This window comes from Gymnoscopelus braueri, assembly GCF_963280865.1.
Source record: "Gymnoscopelus braueri genome assembly, chromosome: 6".
Taxonomy (NCBI): Eukaryota; Metazoa; Chordata; class Actinopteri; order Myctophiformes; family Myctophidae; genus Gymnoscopelus; species Gymnoscopelus braueri.
This window is the reverse complement of record NC_137607.1, coordinates 27,748,884-27,775,488: the sequence shown is the minus strand read 5'-3', so window position 1 is coordinate 27,775,488 and position 26,605 is coordinate 27,748,884. Positions and strand designations below refer to the sequence as shown.

The window sequence follows — 26,605 nt, the reverse complement described above, 5'->3', positions numbered from 1 at the left end:
ACTTTTACAGTATAAACAGCTTTCATCTTTTATTTCATTTGATAAGCACAAACTTAAAAAAGGAATGAGTAAGGCAGTTGTACATCAGTTTAGTATGTAGTATTATAATCTTGCTCGATCACTGGCTTGATATACACACGCTAAAAAAATCGAATGTATGGATGCATCAACACTGAAAAACAGTATTATTTAACCATGAAATTCCAAGTCTGATAACTAATGATTATATATTAATTTGTTGCATAAATATGTTGATGCATTCATGATGTATCAGAAAGCACAAGTGCTTGATTGGAAAAAACACCAAATTCCCCTTATTCGTTCGGAAACTTAACATGACATTTTCATAAGTCATTTATGATATGCGAGAAAAACACGTGTACACTTCGACAAGCCTACTGTGTTATAACTCATTTGGCAACAAAAGCAATCCACCAGAAAAGGCAGACCAAGTAAAACGACTGCTTATAAAAAAAAAGGTAAAGCAAATGAATGAATGTACGTACTATGTCCACAAAGAGAATATCAAATTAAACTCAATTTCAATGCAGGAGATTGGAATTTTCCGGCAAAGACCCAAAGCATGTTAAAAGGGACAAATGCATGCAGGCATGAAATGCTTGAAATGATACAGAATTTCACAAGTCGGAAGGGTTCATGCAAGTATTTGAGACGTAAGATAAATTAAATTACTTTTGTTCAATTTCCATATGCACTGGGACTTAAATATTAATTGTCTGAATGGTCTGGCTATTGCACAAATATAGCTATAAAAAGAATGAAATATTGAAGGGGAGACAACTCAGAGCCAATCCGACCATTATTTTCCCTTTTAAATGACAAAAGAAAAAAGAAAAGGGAAACATGATCTGAGAAACAATTCTCATACTGACACGCAATGTTCCTGAAAGTGAAGGGGAAAAAATTCATCACCTATTAAATGTAATAGCAGAGCCAGGTAATGCCCTGTACAGTATATTTTTGAGTGGACATGAAATAGTGATGAAAATAGACAATAAAGTGGGATTAATTGGAGTGGTGATGGAGATAGCAGACTGTGCTGCATCATGGGTAATAATCCTTAAGTGGGACAGGCATGGTGGATGGATAGATAGAGAAGGCCCCCCACCCTCAGGGGAATGGTGACCCCAATAGAAAATCCACCTTCCTCCTGCTACTGCTTTTCAGGAGACTGCTAGATGGTGGCAATGAGGGTATATTAATGAAAAAGATTTATGCTTTTGTCCCCCCCCATCAGGAAGCCTCCATTTAGCAAAGAATACATAGTGTGGTGGTAAACAAATACCGTTTTCTGGGAGTTTTCCTGAGAGAAACAAAGCTGAAAACATTAAGCATCTGTGGTAAAAGTGTGTGTGTGTGTGTGTGTGTGTGTGTAGTAGCTACTGTGTCGAAACTAATCTGTTTGTTGTCAATACAAATCATGCCCGTCAGCACAAATGTATGTGAATGACAGTTGTTCAAATGAGACTGTATACTGTACAGTACAGGCGCATATACAGACTGTATATACAGTATGTATATATACACACAAAATATACACACAAACACACAGCCTATGAGGAATAATATTTGATAGACTGGATCACGCAAGAGGAAAATAAACAAAATCTGTTTTGACCCAGATTTCACTTGTCGTTTCATGTCTACGGTCTAAGTCACACTGGGTTGAGAATCAGATTTCCTTTATGTCCCCTTGCTACATATCCATCAGATTACTTTGTGTACCGAACCACTGCAGTCTCAGTAAGGTGGGGTGTAGAGCTCCTGTGTTAGACCGTCTTCCTGGCTGTTAGTACCCTGACGATGCAGCCCACTCCTCCTGCTGACAGTGCCTGCAAGAGAGGAAAAAACACATTACTGATTAAGTGGTTATTGTCAAGTTATTATAATCATGTTTAATCATTAAACGTGAGGCCTACCTTTTCATGCCACTGCAGCAGGACTGCACTACTGTTCTCCGACGGCTTTTCGAAGCCTTTGTAGATGTACTTCATCAGCAGGTCCACGCCGTTATGGTCCAGGGACTGCACTCCTTTCTCTATGTCACTGCTTTTGAAGGCGCTGAGCACTTTCAGCACCAAACCTTCAGCACGATCCTTTTGAGTGACAAGTGAGAAAATCTAAGAGTGAGTCTTTACCCAACATGGGAGGGGCTGCAGTCGAATACAATTTCTTCAAAGAAGCAGATCCCGTACACAGTCTCAAGCACGCAATTACGTTTTTGTTCAAATGAGGCATGTATAGCCACACCTGTACACATGTACCTTTCTCTGGTCGTTGAGAGACCTGAGGAAAAAGCTGTGTGAATCGAAACGTTGTGAACAGGATCTACTTCTTTTCTATAGAAGTGCGCCAAATAATTCTTTTTTTTTTTATAGAATAAGTAGCTTTGGGAACCAACAGCCCTTAGATCAGAGCCTATATCCTGTTTACTTTGCGTGAGGCAGCGTGATGTACAAGTACATCCCCTGGTCATGATGCTAGTATGTCACAGGGACTTACTCCCAATCCAACCCTTGATGCCAAGTGCCAAGGAGGGAGGCAGTGGGTACCATTTTTATAGTCTTTGGTATGACTCAGCCATGGGATTGAACCCTGACCTCACAGTCTGACAGTCAGACACTCTAGCCACAAGACCACTGAGCTGATATTTTTATAGAATGCAGTCACACAACAAAATCATCCCAGTGATTTTACCCTGGTTACAAAGAGAGGACCAGGTAGTCTTTATCAGATGTGCTTACACAATATAGAACCCACTAGACTAGAGTCAGACCAAAGGGATGTGCAGATTTTTTCTCTAGACAAAGAACAAGCTAATAGACTGAGCAAGAGTAGTAGAGTTGTAATTAAAGTTATTGTGTTGGCCAGGTAAATTATCCATGTTAAGCAGCTTCATCAGTAAGAGGGAAATGTTACATAATATGTCATACGTGTTGTAATTGTATCGCTTTAAACAACCCCCAAGTAGATTATGATTTACAAGTAGTAGGCCCAAGGAAATGCTTGAAGCAGACATAAACTTACCTTGACGTTCTGGTTCTTTGTGTTGATGGGTGGGTTCTTCAGAACGGCATGTAAAGCCTCTGTGAGATTCCCTGTGCGAAGAATGTTAAGGAAGTATAATTCTGTAGATACAGTTTAGGCATTTGGCAGACACTCTCATCCGGAGCAACTTACAAAGATCATGCTTGGCCTAAGTGCTAAAGTGGCATGAATTTTTGTCAAATTAATGACATTCACATGGTAAATGGTCAAGTAGTGCAAAGAAAACAATGAACTGCAACAAAGTTACTTGGATATTAACAGGTAAACAACATTAAACGTAGCATCTGTCTTGAACATATCTAAATAACATTAGTATCCGTAGTTAAGCAAACAGTTTCATAGATAGATATGTGAACAAGTAATCAACATATTACATTTTGCATAGTAAACTACCATAGTTAGGTATAACCAGCACCTCTCTGTCCTTCCTCTTTTCTGACACTTGAACTGATGTGTACAGAGGCATCATGGCATGATAACGACTTATAAGGTATGGAATAGCTGTACTTCCTCTTCTAAAAAAAAGGCCCTATTCATTAAAAGTCTGAATAATTGGCAGGCTACCTGTTTGTTATCTTTAATGTCCACGCAGCTGTTTGCTATTATTTGTAGTAGAACCAAAAACGATATTATTCAGCATTATTCAGGAGCAGCAATCCTTGGAATGTGGGCTGATTTTCGCTAGACAAGTCTGGACACAGTGATTGGAACCTTAGGGTGCAAGAGCTTGTCATCTTGTGGATGCACATGCAAATCTACAAAGTAACTAGTAACTAAAGCTTTCAAATAATTGTAGTGGAGTAAAAAAGTACAATATTTGCCTCTGAGATGTGAATGGAGTAAAAGTATTGAAAACTGGAAATACTCCAGTACAGTAAAAGTACCTCAAAATTGTACTCAAGTACAGTACTTGAGTAAATGTACTTAGTTACTTTACACCACTGGGTGCAAGAGCTTGCCATCTTGTGGATATTTACACAAGACACCTATCAATGAGCTCGAACGAACAGTCTTAATAATAAAGCATAATAAACAAATACATTACATAGGCATGCAGTGTATATAACTGATTCACTTGATTGATATAATTGATTGTAAAGGATATTGTCTGATGAGTGAATCCACCTCTGCCTCGTCGGGACCCACTGTGTTTTCTCCTCCCTCCTCCTCGTCCACAAACTTGTTCTCGTCGTATTCATCCACATCTACTCGCCTGAAGCGGTCGGACACGGTGTTCTTCGACATGTTTGCAACGTCTGAATGTTTTATTTGGAGTTAAAAATACGATAATTTAAGCTAGAATCCCCCGGCCTGCTTCGGTAGTTCTTTCTATTCTATGGCCACCAGCCCCCTTCTTTCTCCCTTTACCCAGTGTTGCCAGATTGTGTGAGAGAGAAATAAGCAACTAGGTATATGAAAACAAGCCCAAAAGAAGCCACATGAGCACTTTATTGGCTCTATGAAAATAGCCGATCCATAAGCTCACTTGTAGATCTGCTATTTTCAAAAAGATCTTGAGAAGAAAAAAAAACATATTTGGAATATATTTGAAAGTTATTATTTTTTTCATCGATTGAATACTTTATTAACAGTTTGCAAAGACAAGCACACGAAGTACAGTTCAATACAAGGTCTGTTAAGAGGATTTTAAACCCAAGAAAGCACTATGGCTTAGTGAGTCCTTTGTACTCAATTCATCGAAATGATGATGGATGGGGATGGTGGGGGTCTGCAGAGAAATACATCCTTGACCTTGACATGCAAATGTTTGAGAACTGGTTAAAACAATGATAATAATAAAAAATGGAAATAAGCCCAAAATAACTACACTTTAAAAACAAGCCCAAAAAACCGCAACCCGCAACTACCAAGTTCTACAAGCAACTTTACAGAAAGACAAGCCCAAAGTAGCTTATAATAATCAGACGTGGCAACCCTGCTCTCTTGCCTGTACTTCCGCCTTCACCACCGCGCCCCCCAGAGGTCACAGTGTGAAAATGCGCTTTGTTGCTTTGTAGTTGCAGTATGTTCCCACTAGAGGGCAGTACAACTTAAGACATGAGCGAGAGAGAGCGAGAGAGAGCGATACTAAAGTTATATATGCGTTTCATAATGTCAAGGTAGGGTAAGTGATTTTCTTTGGTTAAAATAAGTGTTAAATATCTCTATATTCTGATAGTACTCATTGCTATAGAGTGTTTGTTCAATAAAAGGAGTCTCCTTGTCTCTCCAGCTCTTTATAAAACAGAAAATGCATTTTCGTTTCAGTTTCAGTTTCATTTCCAATTTGATCCAATCAGGATAGAGAACTCAATCAGGATATAGATTAAACAAGTGAAATTGGAAGTGATGACACTAAGAAATGAGCAGGCAAAATTGGAACTGGAACACTATAAAAAGTGAAGCTTAAAAATTGGTACTTTCTCCTGATTGGCTGAGATTTTGACACCTACCGGAAAATTTATTTTCTGTTTACTAAAGAGCTGGAGGAGACGGGGAGACTCCTGTTACTGAACAAACACTCTATAGAAATGATTACTATCAGAATATAGTGCTTTAACCTGGCTTTAACCTTTTAACAAAATACTTTTTGTTTTAACCCCAAAATATCACTTACCCTACCTTTAACCCAGCCTGGTTAACCCTTAAAACAGCAAACGCACTTTTCTATTTACTCTGAAGCTGGTTTTTATTTTATTTCATTTTACATAATGTGTAGACCCCTTAACAGACGACGTCACACTGATAAGAACCAGTATGCGCGCAACCAGTACTATGCGCGCAATGAAACCCATTCGGTCTAACCTCGCGTCACCAGTCTTTCCATTCTGTCAGATCTCGCTAGGACGCGCCTCACTAGCCAACACACAAGAGGGGGTTGGGGTGTGCTGAAACCAGCGCACCCCAAACAAAACAAACAACAGGTTGGGAATTGATTGCGTGAAACAATCACCTGTGCTGTGCGTTCAGTCTCAATGTTAGTAAACAAATAATTGGTCTATTGGATTGCAAAATTGCAAAGTGACACATTTCTTAGTTTTGGCCATGTAAATATACATGTAGGCTACCACAAGTTTCCTTGGGAATTTACAGGGGAAAAGGTGTGTGAATTATGGGCATCGCTTCCTGTTGTCAGTCATTCAATGCATTTGAGGGGTCAAATCAGTCAATAATGTGGGAACACAACTTGACAGAAATCAAAAAGGGTCTGCCTACTTACTCCCTCCGCTGATTCAAATTGATGATCAATGCTTAAGTTATATTATCAAGCACTGAAAGCACCATTTAATCCCCATGCAGAGATTCAGGTGTCACAGCAGCAACAGCAGCCAGTCACAGTCAGAATTAAACACTTACACAAGATATTACATGACATTACAGTCATTTAGCTGCTTTTATCCAAAGCAACTTACAATAAGATAGGAGTTAGCCTACAGATAAGAGAAAATCAAATGTCAAGAGCCATTGATGATTGATTTGAATCAGCTGTGTGGAGGGAGCTCTTGTAGATTAAGTAGGCAGATTGATAAGGTTAGGTTGTGTTCCCACGTTATTATTGACTGACAAGGATCACTTAAATGAATTGAATGGCTGACAACACTACAGGGAGTGATGCCCATAGAGAGAGAGAGAGAGAGAGAGAGAGAGAGAGAGAGAGAGAGAGAGAGAGAGAGAGAGAGAGAGAGAGATCAACTAGACCCTCAGGCACACAAAACATCAATAGGCAACAAGCTGTATGTGAGTTCTCCTGTTATCCTCTATTTACCCAGGCCTGCACTAAATGACTTCCGTGGATTCCGTGATTGTGCCCCAAAGTGCCCTCTTGGATGCCCAATGGTAGAAAAAAAAGCATGACAAATTGTCCATACTGTATGTTTGTCCAATGTGCAAGATAACGCCCTTACAGCGGAGAAAATATGATGGAGAAGCGCCTTCTAGGTTGCCCTTCTAGTAGAGAAAACATGAAGTGTGTCCACTAGGGCGCTGTGCCTGTGTAGAGTGCCATACTGTGTCATGCTCGAAAAGTATTTGGCCTCGATGTGCTCCTACGTGCGAGACATGTGTCCTCATGAGTGCAGCTGATGCCCTTTTTATATTTGTTTCACCCCTGCTTTGGCTTGTCCTCAGACAGCCTGAATCTACCACTGGGCTCCAGTAAACTATATACAGATGATTCAGCTATCCTTTGCTTAATGAATAAAGGTGGGTCAGCTGTATAGATACAGTAGGTATTTAGAAATACAGACTATGACCACATTCTCCATTCTGAATATCAACTCCTGTCTGGCAGGGGGAATAGGGTCCTCAGGTGCAGACTAAACCGGTTCAGAAACACATTCATCTCAATTAGTGCTCTGAATGCAAAGAAATGGGTGTGCCATGCATCCCTTGTCTGTCATGATGTGTGATAAGATATGGTCATTGTCTCTGTATTTAGGTGAAACATGCAATGCACTAATTGGTTTGTGTAGTGCCCAAACAGATTTTCCCACGGGGTAAATAAAAGAGCAGGACCTTTGCACACCTATAGATCGACAGGTGTGTTGGAGAAGACCATGGGCTATCTTTTGAAGAAGAAAGGACTTCCCGCACACTATCTTCTTCACTTGTAAAATGCAAATACAAATGTATTTATTGGGAACAGGAATATGTTCGGTCCACAGGCCTTTGTGGAAATGTTGTTCCTGTTCCCAATAAATATATTTGTATTTGCAAGTAAAGCAGATAGCGTATAGTAATTGTGTGTGTGTGTGTGTGTGTGTGTGTGTGTGTGTGTGTGTGTGCGTGCGTGTGTGTGGGCACGCGCGTGTGTACATGCTTGTGTGTATATGACTCACCTCATTCACTACTCTTTTAAAGGTTGCAGTGGAGGTATTTATTTTACTGGGTTGGTTATGGGTGAGAGATTGCTGGTCATCCACGGTGGTCCATCATGATAGATAGGCTTTTAAGTCAGAGCTTTAACTCATGATGTCAGGTCATCGCCTACGCCAATGAACGCATTTGCGAGAAATGAGCTGAAATTTCCACTTTGCTAATGTACTGTATTCATCTTTACTGTAATCAGACAGATCATTTGTCATAAACAAATAGTTGCATCCTCTTGACCAAACTTTTACATCATGGATAAATAACCAACAGTGATCTTGAAACCTTTTTAGTTTCAGAGCTAAACATGACAAATGCACTCTCTCACCTTGAGACCCTACTTATTAAAAAATATTGCTTCCAGAAAAGCTGTTGGCAATAGGCTTATTTATTTTGGGTCTGGTTTAAGAAATCAGATCCAAAAACTTTCAAAGACAGAGCCTTGTTCTCAGGATTTCTGGGGGAAGTGACACACCTACTGTACTCTATATTACTGTAAGTTTTCGTATTTCCTAGTGTACACTGTCTAGACTACTGGCACTTTGCCTTAGGAGGTGCAAGGATAACACAAACACACTATTTCCCATCTGGTCAAGACATACTGGACCGCCCCCTCATATCTCCTGAGGCAGGCAGGTTCCGGCCTGTCCGGCCTGTGTCAACTCTCGTCATGAGAAAGTTTTGCTCACTACGCTGGAAGTTTCAGCGGAAGTATTTGAAGCCCAGTAATACAACCAGAATAGTAGGATGGTGTCAGAGAGATACTGAAAGAGAGGGAGGTCTATAAACCTGAAATTCCTCCCCCCTCCCACATGCATGTTTAATGACCTCTACTGATACAGGACCAGGAGCTTCTGTATCAGAGGTGCATGTGCACATCATGCTAATCAATCCCTCCAAAAAATACACACACGCACCACACTCACGCGCACACGCACACGCATACGCACACACACACACACACACACACACACACGCACACACACACACACACACACGTGCGCGCACACGCACACACACACACACACACACACACACACACACACACACACACACACACACACACACACACACACACACACACACACACACACACACACACACACACACACACACACACTCACACACACACACACACATGCTGTCCCTCCCGTGTCTCTCTCTCTCTCTCTCTCTCTCTCTCTCTCTCTCTCTCTCTCTCTCTCTCTCTCTCTCTCTCTCTCTCTCTCTCTCTCTCTCTCTCTCACACACACACACACACACACACACAAACACACGCATCGCATGCATTGGTCATGAGTGTCCTCATTGCGGGATTTGTGGTTTGCCACAGCCCGTCTGTGCTATGTGTATGACTCAACACATCAAAAGACATACAGGCACATACAGGGCAATCACGTGAATGTGCACTTTAACAAGCTTCAGTATGGAAAACATTTGACCTATACAGTCAACCGAGACAGGCAGGCATTTCCGAGGCGGTACAACATTGAATGTCTGCTGGGGTTTCACTGGAGAACAAACACAGCGAGACATTTCCGAGCCAGGGAAAAGAGCCTCCGAGACTTGCACCGCAGCAAAGTATCCTAAGTACATAATTAGTACTCTCATATGATGGAATATTGCTCTTGCATGATTCTTTAATTGGGGAATGTAATGATTTACCAGGTGATGAGTTGGAGCAAGTCTGCAAGAGTCTGTGGGTGGCTGCTGCCCTTGTCGAGGTGAAAGAAGCAGTTAACAGACTTGTGCTGTTTTGTAAAACTGCTCCGGAGCCATAAATCTGCATATTTCATGGCCTGGCACCAAGCATAACAAAAAGTGGTCCAATGCATCAAATGCACTTACAGTAGAATCAGTTGAACAATACGAATGGGGGTAACCCCAAAGGGGAAACACAAGGGATGTACAAACAGAAGGGAGTGAGCAAGTGAGCAGAGAGACAAACCCACAGGTCTCATGGGCTTTTTTTTATCGCCTGTCCATAGGGGTTTTCATTGAGCAAATAACCCACTGCTGTGCTGGCATGATCTAGAAATAGAACAAATGTACAGGTAGATTTATACAAGCTAGAAGACAGTAGCAAAACGGCAGAAAGACCCTGCCATAGAGCATAATTAAAATAATCAATGTAGTGCAAATGTCTTTTGTTCTTAGAGAGATTTTAGAGTTGAGGTTCTTTCACAAATATGTTTTACAAATTGCATGAAAATGGTTAATAGTAGGGCATAACATTTCATGTTCAAAGTGAATGTAAGACTTTTCAGGGGACTTCAGAGATCTTTTCCAGAAAACTTTGAAGATATTATTTGGCAGTGCTTCGAGACGTTTCTCAGGGAAGAATAAACCTTATGAAAGTAGTATGGCCCCATTTAGGTCATACAGACAAAAGGACTAGCATAGGAATCTTCTTTCATATCTCTTGAGGATCCTGTAATGAAAGCTACATTTTAATACTGTACACTAGAGTATGTAACTATGTATGTATATGTGGCTGCTGAAGAAGCATTATGTAGCAAACATTTTAATAATTAATCACATTTGTTTATAGGGCACCTGTCTGGTGCTTCACAGCTACCAGTTCTATGGCAAAAGAACATCACACAGATAATCAACAGAAAATAGAACAAACGTAAAAGCAATAGGAGGGGGTGGGGGTACTGTAAAAGTAAGTTTAGGTGTGTTTTAAGAACTGATTTGAAAGGAGACACTGATCTGGCTAGCTATCCTCAGGCAGCTTGTTCCAAAGCCTTGGGGCCCTAATGGCAAAGGTGCGGTTGCCTTTAGTCTTCAGTCTAGACTTTAGAACTACCAGAAGGGCCCGGTCAAAGGAGCCAAGGTTGCATTCCTGCTCACATCAATTCAGCAATATAATCAGGGGCCAGCTCCCAGGTGAGCCGGTCAGTAAAATCTTAAAATCAATTCTAAAATGCACAGCTAACAAAACAATGTAAGAATGCTAAAACTATTACAAATTTTCCGTTTGAGTTCCTTTCAAACATGATATTTCAGGGAGGGGTATCAAATAAAGACAAACAACTGTAAATAGTTTCCCCCCCGTTTTTTTTATTCAATGATGTGTAACAGTATGCATGACATTATATGTTTATGTGCACAACTTGGTCCCCTTGATTTGATTTCCAGAAAAACCCTACTTCCATATTATGTAAACAATGTTAAAGGACACACAAAAAAAGGTAGCACGTTAACACAAATAATAGAAAACATATTTTTGCTACTGTAACAGTGCTTGACAAATCTGTATTATATAGTCATAGTCATTAAACCTAAATAGGTGCGTAATGATAAGTATTTGACATATTGCATCATTTCACTCTGATATGAATTAGTTTCAACATAGAGTTGTCTTCATCAGACCAGCATTGCTTGTCGTCTTTTGTTGCACTCAGCTTTGAATATCAATTCAAGTCAGTCATAAAATACAAGAGAATATTCTGTTAGACATGAATGACAAAAAGGTTTTAAATGCAACAAAATTAGCTTGTATTGCTGCAGTACAATGCACTAAGAAGTCCCACAAGTCTCACAATTTGGCAAAGTTTTGACCGCTGTAGAACTGCAAAAAAAAACTGTCTTCTGAGTTTATGTGATCCTATTGGGTTGGTGTTAGGGTTTCTGTGTAAAATTCCACTGCTCTCTGCACGGCCCCCTGCAGGTATACGTAGGTGTAGTGTGTCAGATTCCAGGCCTTCAACGCTGCAGGTATAGGTGTAGTGTGTAAAATTCCACTAAGCGCCGCCGAGAGGCAACGTAAAGCTACGGGCGGATGTCGTGATCACGCCATGATCTCCCCACCCCGCCTCAAACTTAGCCTCTCTCTCACCTCACCTCAAATTCTGTCAGCCCATGAGAGAGAGAGAGAGAGAGAGAGAGAGAGAGAGAGAGAGAGAGAGAGAGAGAGAGAGAGAGAGAGAGAGAGAGAGAGAGAGAGAGAGAGAAAGAGAGAGAGAGAAAGAGAGAGAGAGGTAGAGATTGAGAGAGAGAGAGGGGGGGAGGGATGAGATGAAGTGGACAGTCGTGCCTGTAATAATCTCATCTCAAATTCTGTCAGCCCATGAGAGAGAGAGAGAGAGAGAGAGAGAGAGAGAGAGAGAGAGAGAGAGAGAGAAAGAAAGAGAGAGAGAGGATAAAAAGATGAGATAAAGGGGACAGTCGTGCCTGTGATAATCATGTAATTCCCGTCACCCTTCCACCCCCTCCCTCTGAGACGTCCTACAGCCGTGGGTTTGGGGAAGGAGGAAATTACTTGATAAAAACAATGTGTGCCAGTAAGGAATAGAGAGGCCTGAAATAACATGGTCAGGAAAATAACCACACCTTTACCCCGATTCAGAGGGATGAACCTCAGTACGTCATTAAAGGGGAAATCCACCCATTTTCAATATTTAACTATGTCATTAATATAGCATAAAGGAGTTGTGTGGAAATAAGAAAAAATTTAAAAAAAAATTAACATTGCAAAAAAAATTAACATTGCAAAAAAATTAACATTGCAAATTACACCATGATGAGTCATCACAGTGTAATTTGCAATGTTAATTTTTTTGCAATGTTAATTTTTTTTGCAATGTTAATTTTTTTTTAAATTTTTTCTTATTTCCACACAACTCCTTTATGCTATATTAATGACATAGTTAAATATTGAAAATGGGTGGATTTCCCCTTTAAGAGCAAAAGGGCAAAAGACTAGGGCCTTGTTTTGTTTTTCAAAAATGGTGGCTTTAATGTGAGACAGTCCCTGCAGGGTAGTGAGGAATGCTCTCTCTCTCCCATGAGGTGGGTAAACGTCATTGAGATGTTTCAGGTATCCAGAGGGGGTGCATCTGGCATGTTTAAGAGTTGCCATCAAACAAACCCAGTCGTTACAAGGTGCTGTTCCATGTTCTCACATGAGTTGCATATTTGGACGAGCCAAACATGAGGGGCTTAAGGGGGTGCTGAAGGGAGCAGGGGAACATGATATCTGTGTTGAACACAGATGCTGAATATTTAAATAAGTAGGTCGGAGAGGCTTATATGGAAAGTTTCAAACAATGAGGAGGTGAGACTCCTTATGGCTTCTACCGGTAAATTCAAAGAGTCTTTTACATAAAACCATTACCCTTTAGAACCACAGGTTTTTATCAGACCCACAGTGTTTCACATTACATAGATAGAAAAACCTCAACAATTGTCTCCAGATACGAGAATTCCACTTATTCTACTGAGTCTTCAGGTTTTCACTTCCGGGGTTTCGTCCGGGTCTCTCTCTTGCCAAACTTCTTCTTCTGGATATCGTTGAGGGAGAGGGACAACGAGCAGCGTGAGGGATTGTCCTTCCGGTACACAATGCTCTCCTTGATGGCCTCTTTGATTATCTGGGGGAACATTTGATCATGTTATACTATGAATCCATTCAGGAAAATACTCCCTGAAATTCAACCTTTATTTAAAAAACACTGGTCAAATAAAACAACATTATTAAGAAAATATTTCAAGAGCGCAGGTGTTAATGTGATTTGCTTTCATGATATACGTTACTTTCATGGCTTGATAGGTGGGCCCAGTTTTTCCAGTTAATATCTTGCTTTGCAATAAACCTCATCATGCAGAGGGTGGCTGGACAACTTCAACCTACGCAGTTAGCCCACAGCTAATTAGTCCATTGAACACCTTGTTAATCTTGATTGAAACGTGGTTGGTGCATAGATATAGAAATCAGCATACGCACATTCATTTGAAGTCTTTAGTTATGGGAGAGACCCCATTAGTTCTGGATAATTTAGCCAACTTTGATGTTGTTGGGCAGATTTTACATATGTCAGATCCTGTTCATTGAGGCGACATTTAGCGGTACATACCGCTAAATGTTGTTTTACATACATTAGCACTGGCTAACTGAGCTCGCCTCCATCAATATCTCTAAAGGCTTTGAGTGACAGTTGCATATCTACACCACTACTATTTTATTGGCACAGCCTGAATGGAGTGACCTTGCAATAAAATCAAACACATTGCATCACATCAGCACTCAACAGCAAGTACTCAACAAGAGGACATGAATCAGACAAGGCAAGGGAAAGTCAATTCCTACAGTAATGTGTAACACAGCTTCTGTGTAGTCAAAACTTGTGTAATCCAGATATAGCCTGGCCAAATATTATTGTTTAATATATTTAAAATTGGACTCTAGTCTCTAGGATACAAGTAAATGACACAAACAAATGTAAGATAAATAAATGAATCAACAAATTAATTAATGATCAACAAACAAGCAGTAGAGTGTGTGGGGTAATTATTGTGGGTTACGTTTTGTGTGTGCTTGTTTGTTCATGACCATTGTCATTTTGATGAGTATCACAGCACTAGTCTGAACAAGACACATTCCTTGTACATGTAATGCACTTGATGAACAAAGGTGAATGTACCTGTATAAACATTCATAGCTTTCACTGAATGGCATAACTCCCAAGTAGGCAGTTGTGTTAATGCCATTTGACAATTTGGCAAAACTTACTGTCCAAACAATGATTTCAAACTTGCTATGTGTGTCGCCAATGGAAAGTACAGTGCCGAGTGGGAATTCAGTCAGACCGGCTGTTGTCCAGAGCCAAAAAAAACACGAATGTCTGTATCGGTCTGTCTGAGGATACACCGAAACTCTGTGTATGTGTGAGGGATGTAGGCATTAGCTTCCATGATTGGCCAAACCAACCCATTGGCTTCACGGATTGGCTGAGCTTTGCGTCACGTTTGTGTCGCTGCATCAATATAAATGGAACTCCATTCGTGTATGTCCATGTAGGTCATCTTTATTTGAAGATTTGTTTTAGGCTTTTCTGCCTTTATTGATTGTTTTTTTGCCAGACCCAAGGGGTCGGGCTTACATGAGGCTTTGTATCTGTTTCGTCCATACATGGGCAGGGGTCATTTGTCCTCCGGCCCCAGCCAAAAAAAAGTTCGTAACGTCCCCTTTCGTCACGAACTATTCATGACATCATGAACTTCAGTTATAAAGTGGTTTGTAGGTGTGTTACATACTAGGACTTCATTTTCTCCATATTTAGTCGATCAGTCGTATGGTAGTGGGTACTACAAAAAGTACAACGGGTATTGCATAAACAGGTGAGACTAGCATTCCCAACTTGCATCTTTCCCGTCTTGCATCGTTCCCAAGTAGACCGTTGCCTGTTTATAAATAACCCATTGATTGTAATATCTAAAGTTATTATAATGTGGTAGTTGGGGTACCGCACTGGATACTCTAATAATGGGTACAGCGACTACTCTGACAACAGGTACAACGGATATTGCATAACTGGGTGGAGCATGCATTCCCAACTTGCATCAGTCCCGATTTACATCTACTCTACCCGAGTACACTGGTCTACTGGTCTAGTTCTTTCTTTCTTTCTTTTTCCTTTATTTATTCAGGGAAGCCCATTGAGAGCAACCTCTCTTTTTCAAGGACGCGCTGATAACAGCATATAAAACACATACATAATGAAGAACAATAACAAACATTTGAATCATATTACAACAGATGCTAATAAATATAGTGTTACATGAAACAGGTGTCGTGTGTCCTCAAGAAGCACCCTAAATGTCTCTATTGAGACCAATCGCACCAGTTTCAGAGAGTCCTGAAGTTTGTTCCATTTGTGTGGAGCATAATAAATGAAAGCAGTCTTTCCTTGTTCACTGCTCTTACGTGGACTGGTATCTAATGTGTGTTTGTGAACGTGTTGAATGTCCAGTAACCTTTGGTTCTAAATGCGCGGATAGGTACAAAGGAAGCTTACCACACAAGGCCTTATAAATAAATAAAATACAATGTTGCTCTCTAAAGTCTACGCACTGTGAGAGATGGCCAACCCACTTTATCATATAAAATACAGTGATGGGTGTGATAATCATCACCAGTAATAAAACGTAGGGCACTGTGGTAGACTGCTTCCAGAGGCTTCAGTGTGGAGATTGAAGCATGCATGTACAGCACATCACCATAGTCAAAAACAGACATTGTTAAACCAAGTAGATAAAACTGACCTCTAAGTTGTTGAGTGTGTTAAATTCCATGAGGTCGTGGAGCTGAATATAGGCCTTGTTGTTGTACTGGAAGTTAAAGGTGGAGTATGGCGTCTCAGGGTCGTCGAAGATGTCAAAGTCTGCAGCCTCTTTCTCTTCCTCGGTCTCTCTTGGGACTCCTGCAAGAAATGTCCAGATAAAAGATGAAGAAATGGTGGTCAGTTAAAACATGAGGAAATGGAGGTCAGTTAAGACATGAGGAAATGGAGGTCAGTTAAGACATGAGGAAATGGAGGTCAGTTAAGACATGAAGAAATGGCGGTCAGTTAAAACACGAGAAAATGGCGGTCAGTTAAAACACGAGAAAATGGCGGTCAGTTAAAACATGAGAAAATGGAGGTCAGTTACCCACCCAGGAGGTTATCTACTCCATACAATCAAGTGTTAATTGATCTCAGAGAGTTTACAAATTACGGAAACACATTTTGGTTACATTTTGTACACTCTTCTCTGAATTATAGATGGATGAATTAACACCGACAATTTAGTGTACTGTATGTGCAAGGCAGCGAGTAATAATCCCAGAGAATTCGTTTTGCAGTTTGCATTTCTTGCTAGGGAAAAACCTTGCAGGGACATTAACTTTTGAATGGAACATCCTTAGCACCTAGCACATGCAAAGTTATCAATATGTCTCAATGTATGCTGTGTAATGAAAGCACAATTTGTAACTTCATGAACTTCATAAAAGTAAATATATATTTTCTTTTACTTAGCCCCTTATGTTCACTGTACATGTCAACATCATGCCTTTTTTCCCCCAATTTGGCAAACTTCCTGCGGTGTAAAATTTTTGCAGTGCAAAAGACCCAGCCTTGTGTAACATACATAAACAGACAGAGGAAGTATGTAGGTGGATGACCTGTATGTGAAGAGGTAGTAAAGTGGATAGGGACCTTCATGGATGTGGTGTTAGTGTGTAACTTTGTACGGCTGAAGATATGTGGTCTGTTTACACTCAGATCTCTCCCACTGATGTGTGAGAGAGAGGCCCCCCCCCAGGCACCAGGCCCGCACTCAAGGACCCCCCCCCCCCCCTCCACACGCACACACACACACACAGACACACACACACACACACACACACACACACACACACACACACACACACACACACACACACACACACACACACACACACACACACACACACACACACACACACACACACACACACACACACACACACACGCACACACGCGCACACACACACAAAACCTACGGATTGTGGCTTTAAAGGGAAGATTTACTGGGGTCACGCAGACAAGGGGCCCAACCTTCTCCTACAGTATGTGTAAAACGGAACGGAAATGACCAAATATGGTGGAATTCCAGTGTTTTACTTGGAGGAAGAGATGCCTCATATGCTGTGATGGTAAACGTGCCTCATTATAATCCTACAAAAGAGCCCCAAAAATATTTTCCGCGACATGAAAACCTCCACATGCGTATGTACTTACCGGGGGCTTTGAACTTCCTAAAGTTGATGTTGACCAGCACAAAGTGGATGATGGTGGGGCAATTCTTTTCCCCCTTTTTTGGTCTGAAGATGTAGCATTCTTTCAGGCCCTCTCGGTCAAAAACTTTGGGGTCGATCTTGGGAAAGGGCAGTTTGTTCATCCGAGCCCACTTCTCTGCAAGCAGAAGTTCCTAGGGTGCAAATTTAAGAAACTGAAAAAAAATGTCCTCTACAAGTGTGTCGTTTTAACCACTTCCTAATTCACTTCCTTATTCTTCAATCCCTTTATCAAGGGTCTGTCAATATGATGACATTATACACAGTGAAATCCTCAGTGTTAATTAAGTCAAGAGAGAGTACAAATGTAAACAAATGGCCCATTAGGGTCCATGTGGTTACATTTGTATAATATCTCAGTTAGATTAAAAGAGCGCTCCAGCCATTTTCAACCTTATCTCACTAACGCTCAGATCAGAAACCTTCCTCAAATGATATCATCGATGGGGAGTAAATGCTAAAGCTAAACTTTCCAGGAAGAAAAAGGCTGTAGTTTACTATAAGCCTTTTTCTTCCTGGACCACACTGAAATAGAGGCCATTGTTCTTGTACCAAGTTCTTGTGAAATCTTGTTTGAAAGGACCACTGATGATGTGATTCGTAGGCAGGTTTCTGAACTGTCCACAGCGCACCTTTGAGAGTGGTTATACAGAAATGTTACCATCTTATAACGAGCATAGTGAGGACACATTTTAAGATAAAACCTTTATTGATCAAGCTGGGGAAATTCAGTCGCCTAAAATGAATCTATCAATACCCCTGTTCCTAAACCTTCTCACAATCGTCATGTGATGGAGCTAACTTTCCTGACCAGCTTGTTCAGGTTGCTCGTATCCCCGCCATTAATGTAAACCCCCCCCCCCCCCCCCAGCATGCAATCGCAAAGAAGAGAGAGCTAGCCATTACAGAACATCTGTAGCATCCTGTTACACACACAAAGGACCTCAGCCTCCTCAGTGTTCCTTTAACACTGCAGATTTCATTGTGTTATTAGTGAACTACACCAGGTATGGAGTAACAGTGATCAGCCTTCAGGTCAAATACCTTAAAGGGTGGGCTGGAGTCGCTGGGTCTTGCTGAGAAGTCAAAGGAGATGATAAGTTCAACACCGCGCTGCGGCCTCAGGATGAGGGGGTAGGGAAGGTTATAGGTTAGACCACTGTCCACCACATGGATCTTCTTACTCTTCACATCCAAAGGCTCGTAGATTTCAGAAAACTCATCTGGGTCTGAATGAGAACAGAACAGATCAGAATATATTCCACACAACATTGGGAGGGATTTTGGTTTATCGAGAATTACGTTTTGGGAGGAAGGTGTTTAAGATTCAGGGTTTAGGACTTTCACTGTGAAGTTATCTATTATTTATTTGTTTTGTTTAATTTAATTAAAAAGATACAACAATTTGCAAGTAAGGAAAATCTGTAAAAAAAAGACCTCCAAGGGCTTGAGAGGTAACTTTCTCCAGGCAGCATATTACAGAACTAAAATTGCATTAAAATTACAGCAATGTGGAGTACTCTATTTACACCCATCTGTTACAAAAGACCAAAAATAATCATAATCGGAGGACACACACATACAGAGGAATAACTAATAATAAATACATAATAATAAAGGAATAAATAGCTTTTTCCACCACCCCTACCTGTAACAGCATCCACCTCATCCTCAGGAGGACCGTACTCGTTGAGGATGTTGGCGCTGAACGGGGAGAAGGGCATCTCTGTGTTCAGGTTCAGACCCAGCATGAAATTGTGTACCTGTGGGAAGGGTTTGGGTGTGGAGATTGTATTCCAAAATTAAATCTTGCTTTTAACAAGTAAGCGACAAGCGTGACACTCTTCTCCTTTTCATGGACTATTCATACTTTGCACTCATACTCTTGTTTTGTCAAAGCCCAACTTACTACTATATTACATCAAAAAAGAAAGGAAAAAAGGCGTACCTTCCCTGCCCGACCCTCTCGTGTGTTGAACAAAGAAGAGTCGCTCAAAAAGCAAGAGATCATTCTCTGGACCCAGCTGGCCTGATTGCTCTCATCTTCTGTTTCCTGGTTTTCTGTGCCTCCTGGGGAGCAAGATAACAGGGTGTGTAATTACCATATATGGGTCAGTAGGTCCACTGACTTTTCGTATTTAAATGATACTTCCGGTATGTAATATATAAGGCCTATAGACAGGCATTTACAATTGAGTCATGTCTGGACTTGTATTTTTATACTTTCACACAACAGAGGTATAATTTCCCTATTCTCCTTTACTCCAGTCAGTTTTCACCAACCAATAATCACAGTGGAATTTGTTTGAAATCCTGACAGACTATCTGGATGTCCCCTATTAGGTAAGAAAGGTACAAAGAAAACCACCCAGAAGTCCGGAACTAACTTTCTCAATGACAAAGTAAATAATTATGAAGAGTTATTGAGGAATAAAACCATGATGTCTTATTTGTTTTGCCGTAATAAAATAAAATCTAATTATATTCGATGTGGAAGCTCAACCAGCTAATGCACCGACCACATACTGTAGCTGCAACGTCCAGGGTTCGATTCCCAGGGCTTAGGACTTGTGACATTTTCTCCTAACTTCACAGTCATCATGACTATGGCCTACCATGACATCAGAGTCATTACCTGGCCTGGTAGTGCCCACAGCAGTTGCATACTTAAGCCGTGACACAGCATTTAACATGATACTGTAGAATAGATAAAAATGTAAAAAGGAGACACTTAAGTGTCAGGGTGTAGCCTTTCCCTCAAACCCTAGAGCAGGGGTCTTCAACGTTTTCCAGACCATGGACCCCTTAGCTGAGAGACAGATGAAGCAGGGACCCCCACCACATATTCCATACAATTGTGTTTTATACACATACATTATTATACACATTATCCTTCATTTTAATGTGTATTTTCAGACATTTAACCTCTTGAACCCTCAATACTTAATCAATTTCACCTTTGACCTTGGTCTGCGTATTCCCCCCTCTAAACCCAACCTCTTCACCGAAAATAGCAGATCTACAAGCTCACAACGCGTCACACTGTGACACGTTAGATCTGCTATTATCGGTGAATTTTCCCCTCAGAATAGGGATGTTAGGGTTCAAGTGGTTTCTGTAAGAAAGGAAAAAAATCCTATCACACAAAGATTTGGCGGAGCCCCTGTCGTAACTCTGAGGACCCCTAGGGGTCCTGGTCCCCCTGTTGAAGACACCTGCCCTAGAGAGTGTCAGGGTGTATACTTTCCTTCAAACCCTACAGAATGTCAGGGTGTAGACTTCCCTTCACCCTCCAGAGTGTCAAAGTTATGACTGTGGCTGTGATTCACACACATTGTCACTGTTGCAACTTTCTTATAGCCTATGACTGTAAGTTAAACAGGGCGCCAAATTGCCTAGCACCGGCCCTGATTGTTTCCATTATTATATGTAATTAAATAAAAAATCACACCCAGTGTGAAGTGGGCGGTGTGGTCATCACAGTGGTCATCATAGTGATGGAAGCTCATTTCCAATTTTTTTCTTTTGTTTTTTGGAAGTGCATAATCCTATTTATAGGTTATTAATGTCATCATGTGTCTCGCTAGCCAATCACAGTGCTGAATAGAGTCAGCCAATAGAGTCAGCCCAATCACAGTACAGCTAGGGGTCTACTAATGGGCCAATCACAGTGCAGGAAACTAATACTAATGAGGTGTCTCAACCCCACTTATAGGGCTACACCGCCCAAAAATATAAAACATACAGTATGTAAATTATGATAATTATTTGGCCTACGTGCAGCATCCACAAGCAATTTGGTGCTGATCGGTGCAGTTTTGCCAGATTAGCTCCGGACAAACACGTAAACAGTCAGAACTCTTATTTTAATTTTTTTCATCACACCATTTTTAAGTTCTCGTCACCTTTTTTGCGTGGTTCATCATCATTATCCAGACTGTCCTCTCCAAGGATGTGCTGCGGCTTGATCTGCTCTGTTAGAAAAACACATGCAGTCATTAGGACCCATCTTCAAGAGAAGTTATTTGCAGTAGCACATCTACAGTATAGATGATATAACACAATCATTTATCTCCAGGGGTGTACTGGTGTCTGGGGAAGTGGGCATACTGTAATTTTGCAAAGAAAAAATAAGAAAGTCATGGTAGCCCATGCTGTAAAATAACGAACAGCGCCCTGTGTAAAAACATTCCTAGAAACAGTGTCATGCGTCTGGCTAACTGTCAAAAACAACAAATTGTGGCCCGGACGGCACCTAGGCTTTGCTGCGTGTCATTCCCCATCTCTCTCTCCCCATTTCCTGTCAGCCTATCAATAATAAAGGCATAAAAAGCCCAAAAATTAATATTTTAAAAACCAACAAAAAGATAAACTGTCAACTATTTTCTGATACTGTATGGAGCAGTCTGTCTGTCGCTGCCGTGCGAGAAAGATGCAGTATGGTTTCTTGACTATTCCACTAGGCAGAGGCAGAAGTGCAGTGATAGGAGAATGTGCGGCTGGTATCAATAGTGCAGCAAATAACAATTTCAAACAATTTAAAATATTCAGAATCAATATGTATTGAAAAATGTATACACAGTATCTGTGACAACACTCAACACTAAAATATATTGCTGCACACACAGAAGTGAGTATAGGAAATGCCATTCAGGGCATGGCCAATCGGAATGTGTGGCGTTTGGAACGTGTGCCCATTTGTAACGGGCCGATTGCTTGACTGCATTGTACGAGAACCGTTTTCAACTTCACACTCAACATGACACTGCCTGGGGTCTTCAAGACGATCGGATGAACGGTTCTCAAGAAGGACAGACAGACAGAGATTCTGTCAATAGATATAAAACGCTTCGGGTAGTAATACAATACGCCTAATAAACTAATACATTCTTTGACAGGGCGGAGACATTCTTAGCACTTATGAGCGTCCCACGCCATTGTTCCTGTGAGAAACCAAACAAAGCCCCCAAGCTAAACACATCTGATGAGCTGTCAGAGAGAACTACCGGAAGCTGATATCTTTTCTTTTGTCTGTGGATATCACACATGAAAAGACAAACACACACCCAATCCTATGTAAGCATTTAAGACTATTTAAAGGGCAATCTCTTACACTGTAGGTGTCAAAGTGTGCCAAAGTAAATCTACTATCAGACGATGACGAAGGTGTCCACACTGACAACAATGAGAGGTGCAGTGCTGAGGCATACTGTAGGTGCTGCTGTCTGGAAGGTAAAGCCTGAGTTATATTTAGTTGCGTGCAAGTGTCGCACACTGAAAATAACCGATCCACAAGCTCATAAATCAGGCTTAAAATGGTCAATCACCCTGAGTATAATATCGCTACATACAACTTTATATTGTGGATGTATTTCTAAAATGTTCCTAGTGTAACCACCACCTGGATTCAAATCCAGGTGTCTGGGAAACGAAACATCTACCACTCATCCAAACAGGAATCCCCCCTTGGCCAAAGAGGATATTGGGCTCCTGGGCTTCAGGCAAGGGCTGCCATTTTAAATCCCCCCCACACACTCACTGGAAAACCATCCCAGACAAGCCTCCAATGTAACTGTGGAATGATGGCTGATTTAAGCAGTGTCCACTGTTAGTGTAATGCATAAGCAGTCAAACACAATGGACTCAGTGCTAGCCTAGGTGTGACTACACCTGTTGTGTATCAATTGAATCAATGCACAGCATAAGCAGGATAAGGAAGAGCCTCAATCGTGCTTTCGCTTGTCTTTTTTGTTGTTTGTTTCCTTATGCCTATCTACCACATCATTACAACAAAGACATGGCAAACAGTGTGTGGTTGCATGGATATTGCATGGGAAACCAAGCATATTCACTAATCCAAGGGATAGGCTGTACTAGATCTTTCAGTGGTAAATAGCAAAAAAAGAAGACAAAAAGAGATATTCAGAGGAAGAGAAATTACCTATTTCCTCCTCCATGGTGCTGCCACCAACTGTGTCTTTTACCCCCAGCACTCTGTTGAAGAGGATAGAGAAGGCACTGCCCCACACACCTGACACAGGAAAAGAATATCAATGTGTGTATAAGATGCTCTGTGTGTGTATGAACGCACATACAGTATATCTGTATATCTTATTTGTTGTCATGTGTTGATGTCATGCCGTCTCTCTCTTACTGCCGTCTCTCTCTTACCCATGAGAAAATGCAGCGGGTTTTCCTCATATCTCTTAACAGCGGTTCCCATGAAGAACTTGCTTCCAAACAAGTCAGGGGTCATGAAAGTTCCATACTTAGCCATCCCAATTTCATAGGGACTGAACTCCACCCAATCTGCATGTTGAAACAGAGCATCAAATACAAATTAAAAGCAGAAGAATTCATACATCAACCATAATTGTCATACAACATTGTTATCTCTGTACATCAACCCTGATATCTGGGGTCAATAAAGACATTTTCATTACTTTGCTAGGAATGTAAGCAGTACAGTAACAACATAAGCCTTGAGATATGCAGAGTATGTATTCATTGTGACAAAAGGCAGTTAAAAATAAAAAATATGTACACACATAGTCACTATCGTGCAAGTACACACACATACACACGCAAACCACCAAGGATTTCCTCAGCTCAGAGCTCTGCAACCTATTATTCCATTATTTTCTGTCTATGAAAGCGATCAAGTTACAACTCTGGCTTATTTTTACTTTCTTTTGTTATTACTCTGTAGTTCCAGCACGACAAAAGTGGCTGGTGTTCCCGGCCGTGGAAACAACAACATTGTTGCATTCACGGAATCAGGTCACTGGATCAATGACAGTGACCAGAGGATTAAATTACAAACATTCCCAAATCAGAAGGCATGGGTGAAACAGGGACTTTTGCACCATGCTTAAAGTTTGTACTGCTGCTTACAACTTGGGGTATTTGGAAAGGCAATCAACACTGCAAAGGTACAATACATGTACATGGACAAAGTGGAGTCACAATACTATGGCTCCAATACCAGGAACAAGTGGAATGGACTAAAAACCTTTACAGATTAAGATACTGCAAACATTCATTAATCAGGAAAACATGCACTGTGGTAGAAGTGTCTGCATGATGATCACTCCCAGGTGAATTTAGCACTTCTATGCACGCTTTGAGAATAACACCCATGCCATGGATATGCAAATAAATTATGGATTTGTTCCAGAAAACTGGCTCAAGTTAAACTTAAACCTGCATTATGTCTTTATCAAGCCAGATCCGGCATATCCAGACGTGATATAACCCTGGGGGCTTTAAATGAAGTTGGCAGCAAGTGAAAATTAAGTAACATCATTAATACAGGTAATATCGTATTTACCACAATAGCTTTTTATAATATAAAGTGCTGTTACTGTTTGACCATAAATCTTAACATAGGCAAGAGGCCCAGAAAATGCTTTAAAGCCAGGCAGACATTTCTAACTGTCCTACGCACTGCTTTGCGATACAAAAAACTGTCACTGACATGACAACAAAATAAAGTTTGGTTTGTATTGGGGTGTGTGCAAAACCACGATGAATGACATTAGAATGTTACTGAGACAAATGATAGATAGACTAGAAGAATGACCACACTCATGAAGAAACTCCTCTTGAGTTCTTGATCCTTTCACAACGTAATTTTATTTTGCGATTTTATTATTATTATTATTACCTATGCTGCTGCATTGTCTGAAGGAAGCCGAACAAAAATAAGTTTTACTCTTATGTACCTGTACACAAGATGTAACAATAAAGCACAACCTTGAATATCCATTCACCAAAAAAAGGATCTGTACTTACTGCCTTATTTATCTTACAATAAATGCAAGGAATCTCTGTACGTACGTATGTAAGTCTGTAATCCACGTATCTCGAGAACCGTTCCACCGACCGACTTCACCGGTCTAGCACTTACAATTTAATCATACTTAACAGAAACAGAATTTCTATAAGCCCCGTTTTTGGAACAGGAAATTTTGACTTGATAGATCTGGCTAACTTGTAAAAGGTAGGGTAAGTGATTTTGGTTAAAATAAGAGATAGCTCTATAATCTGATAGTAATCATTGCTATAGAGCATGGGTTCCCAAACTTTTCAGCCCGCGACCCCAAAATACAGCGGCCATTGACTCGCGACCCCACCTAAACCTGGAGGTAATTTATGCACATAAACTTGCACGTTCGGTGCTCATTTGAAATGTATTAAAATGGTAAAACGTACTATTTGTAATCATTTTAGGTTGTATTTCATCCATTCTGTTGAATTTAAAATTAAAATTAAAATAAATTATTATCTTTTTTATTTTATTTTTTCCCCCAAAATAATTTCGCGACCCCACCGTCAGTCTCCCGCGACCCCAAGTGGGGTCGCGACCCCAACTTTGGGAACCCCTGCTATAGAGTGTTTGTTCAGTAGGAGTCCTCCAGCTCCTTAATAAACAGATAATTCATTTTCAGGTCAGGATACCAATTTTATCAGTTGGACAGGGGTTATGTTTTCACCCCATTCCATTTGTGTCTCTGTCTGTTGGCAGGATATCTCTGGGAGTGGCTTCTCGTAAAAACACATAACTTCCGAATAGTTTCACCTGACACCATGAATCTTTGTGTGCCTAATGCCTATCATCAGCAGACATTATTGGCCCAATCAAGCAAAATGGGTGTGCTAGAGAGCTCATTTCTAACCACAGAATATATATAGTGCTAAATTATCCGACACGTGGAAAATGGCATATTTTGACAATTGCATGATGTTGGAGGTTGTATGCATTCTTTCTGGTTTTTAATAATATGATCTCCCCCTGGGCAAAGGGCAAAGAGGAAGAGTCTGCTTTCATCCCTGTGCGTCTGTCTATTTGACATCGTTGTTTGCTAATATCGCAGACCACTGGCCCATCGGTGCCACATCTCCTGTGTATGCTGCCAGTGGATCAATGAAGTAAATGCCAAAAATGTATGACTGAAGTCATAGAGGACCTGTCGACATAGTACTGTAGTAGACAACTGACGCCTTAGACTGGCCACACTTTCTGGTGGAATACATACACCTTTTTGGTTAATAGGCCGATCC

The 26,605-nt window shown here is 40.8% G+C and overlaps 2 protein-coding genes across 3 annotated transcripts in view; both read right to left on the bottom strand.

The window, feature by feature from the left end:
• Positions 1–16: 16 nt before the first annotated feature.
• arpc5b (actin related protein 2/3 complex, subunit 5B) lies at positions 17–4,437 on the bottom strand. Its single transcript, XM_080431585.1, has 4 exons — positions 4,175–4,437; positions 3,049–3,121; positions 1,941–2,117; positions 17–1,853 (listed from the first exon to the last, which is right to left on the bottom strand). The coding sequence occupies exons 1-4, from the start codon at positions 4,312–4,314 to the stop codon at positions 1,791–1,793; spliced, it is 453 nt and encodes a 150-aa protein (XP_080287711.1). The 5' UTR covers positions 4,315–4,437; the 3' UTR covers positions 17–1,790.
• A 6,561-nt stretch (positions 4,438–10,998) lies between these two features.
• Positions 10,999–26,605, bottom strand: part of pla2g4ab (phospholipase A2, group IVAb (cytosolic, calcium-dependent)) — a 28,017-nt gene continuing 12,410 nt past the window's right edge. For both annotated transcript variants that reach the window (XM_080429813.1, XM_080429814.1), the window contains exons 11-19: positions 23,714–23,851; positions 23,484–23,573; positions 21,448–21,516; positions 19,491–19,612; positions 19,191–19,305; positions 18,587–18,771; positions 17,487–17,676; positions 15,988–16,145; positions 10,999–13,316 (exon numbers count right to left, since the gene is read on the bottom strand). In XM_080429813.1, the coding sequence (XP_080285939.1) occupies positions 13,179–13,316; positions 15,988–16,145; positions 17,487–17,676; positions 18,587–18,771; positions 19,191–19,305; positions 19,491–19,612; positions 21,448–21,516; positions 23,484–23,573; positions 23,714–23,851 (1,205 nt within the window). In that variant the 3' untranslated portion in view covers positions 10,999–13,178. The remainder of the gene's footprint in view (positions 13,317–15,987; positions 16,146–17,486; positions 17,677–18,586; positions 18,772–19,190; positions 19,306–19,490; positions 19,613–21,447; positions 21,517–23,483; positions 23,574–23,713; positions 23,852–26,605) is intronic.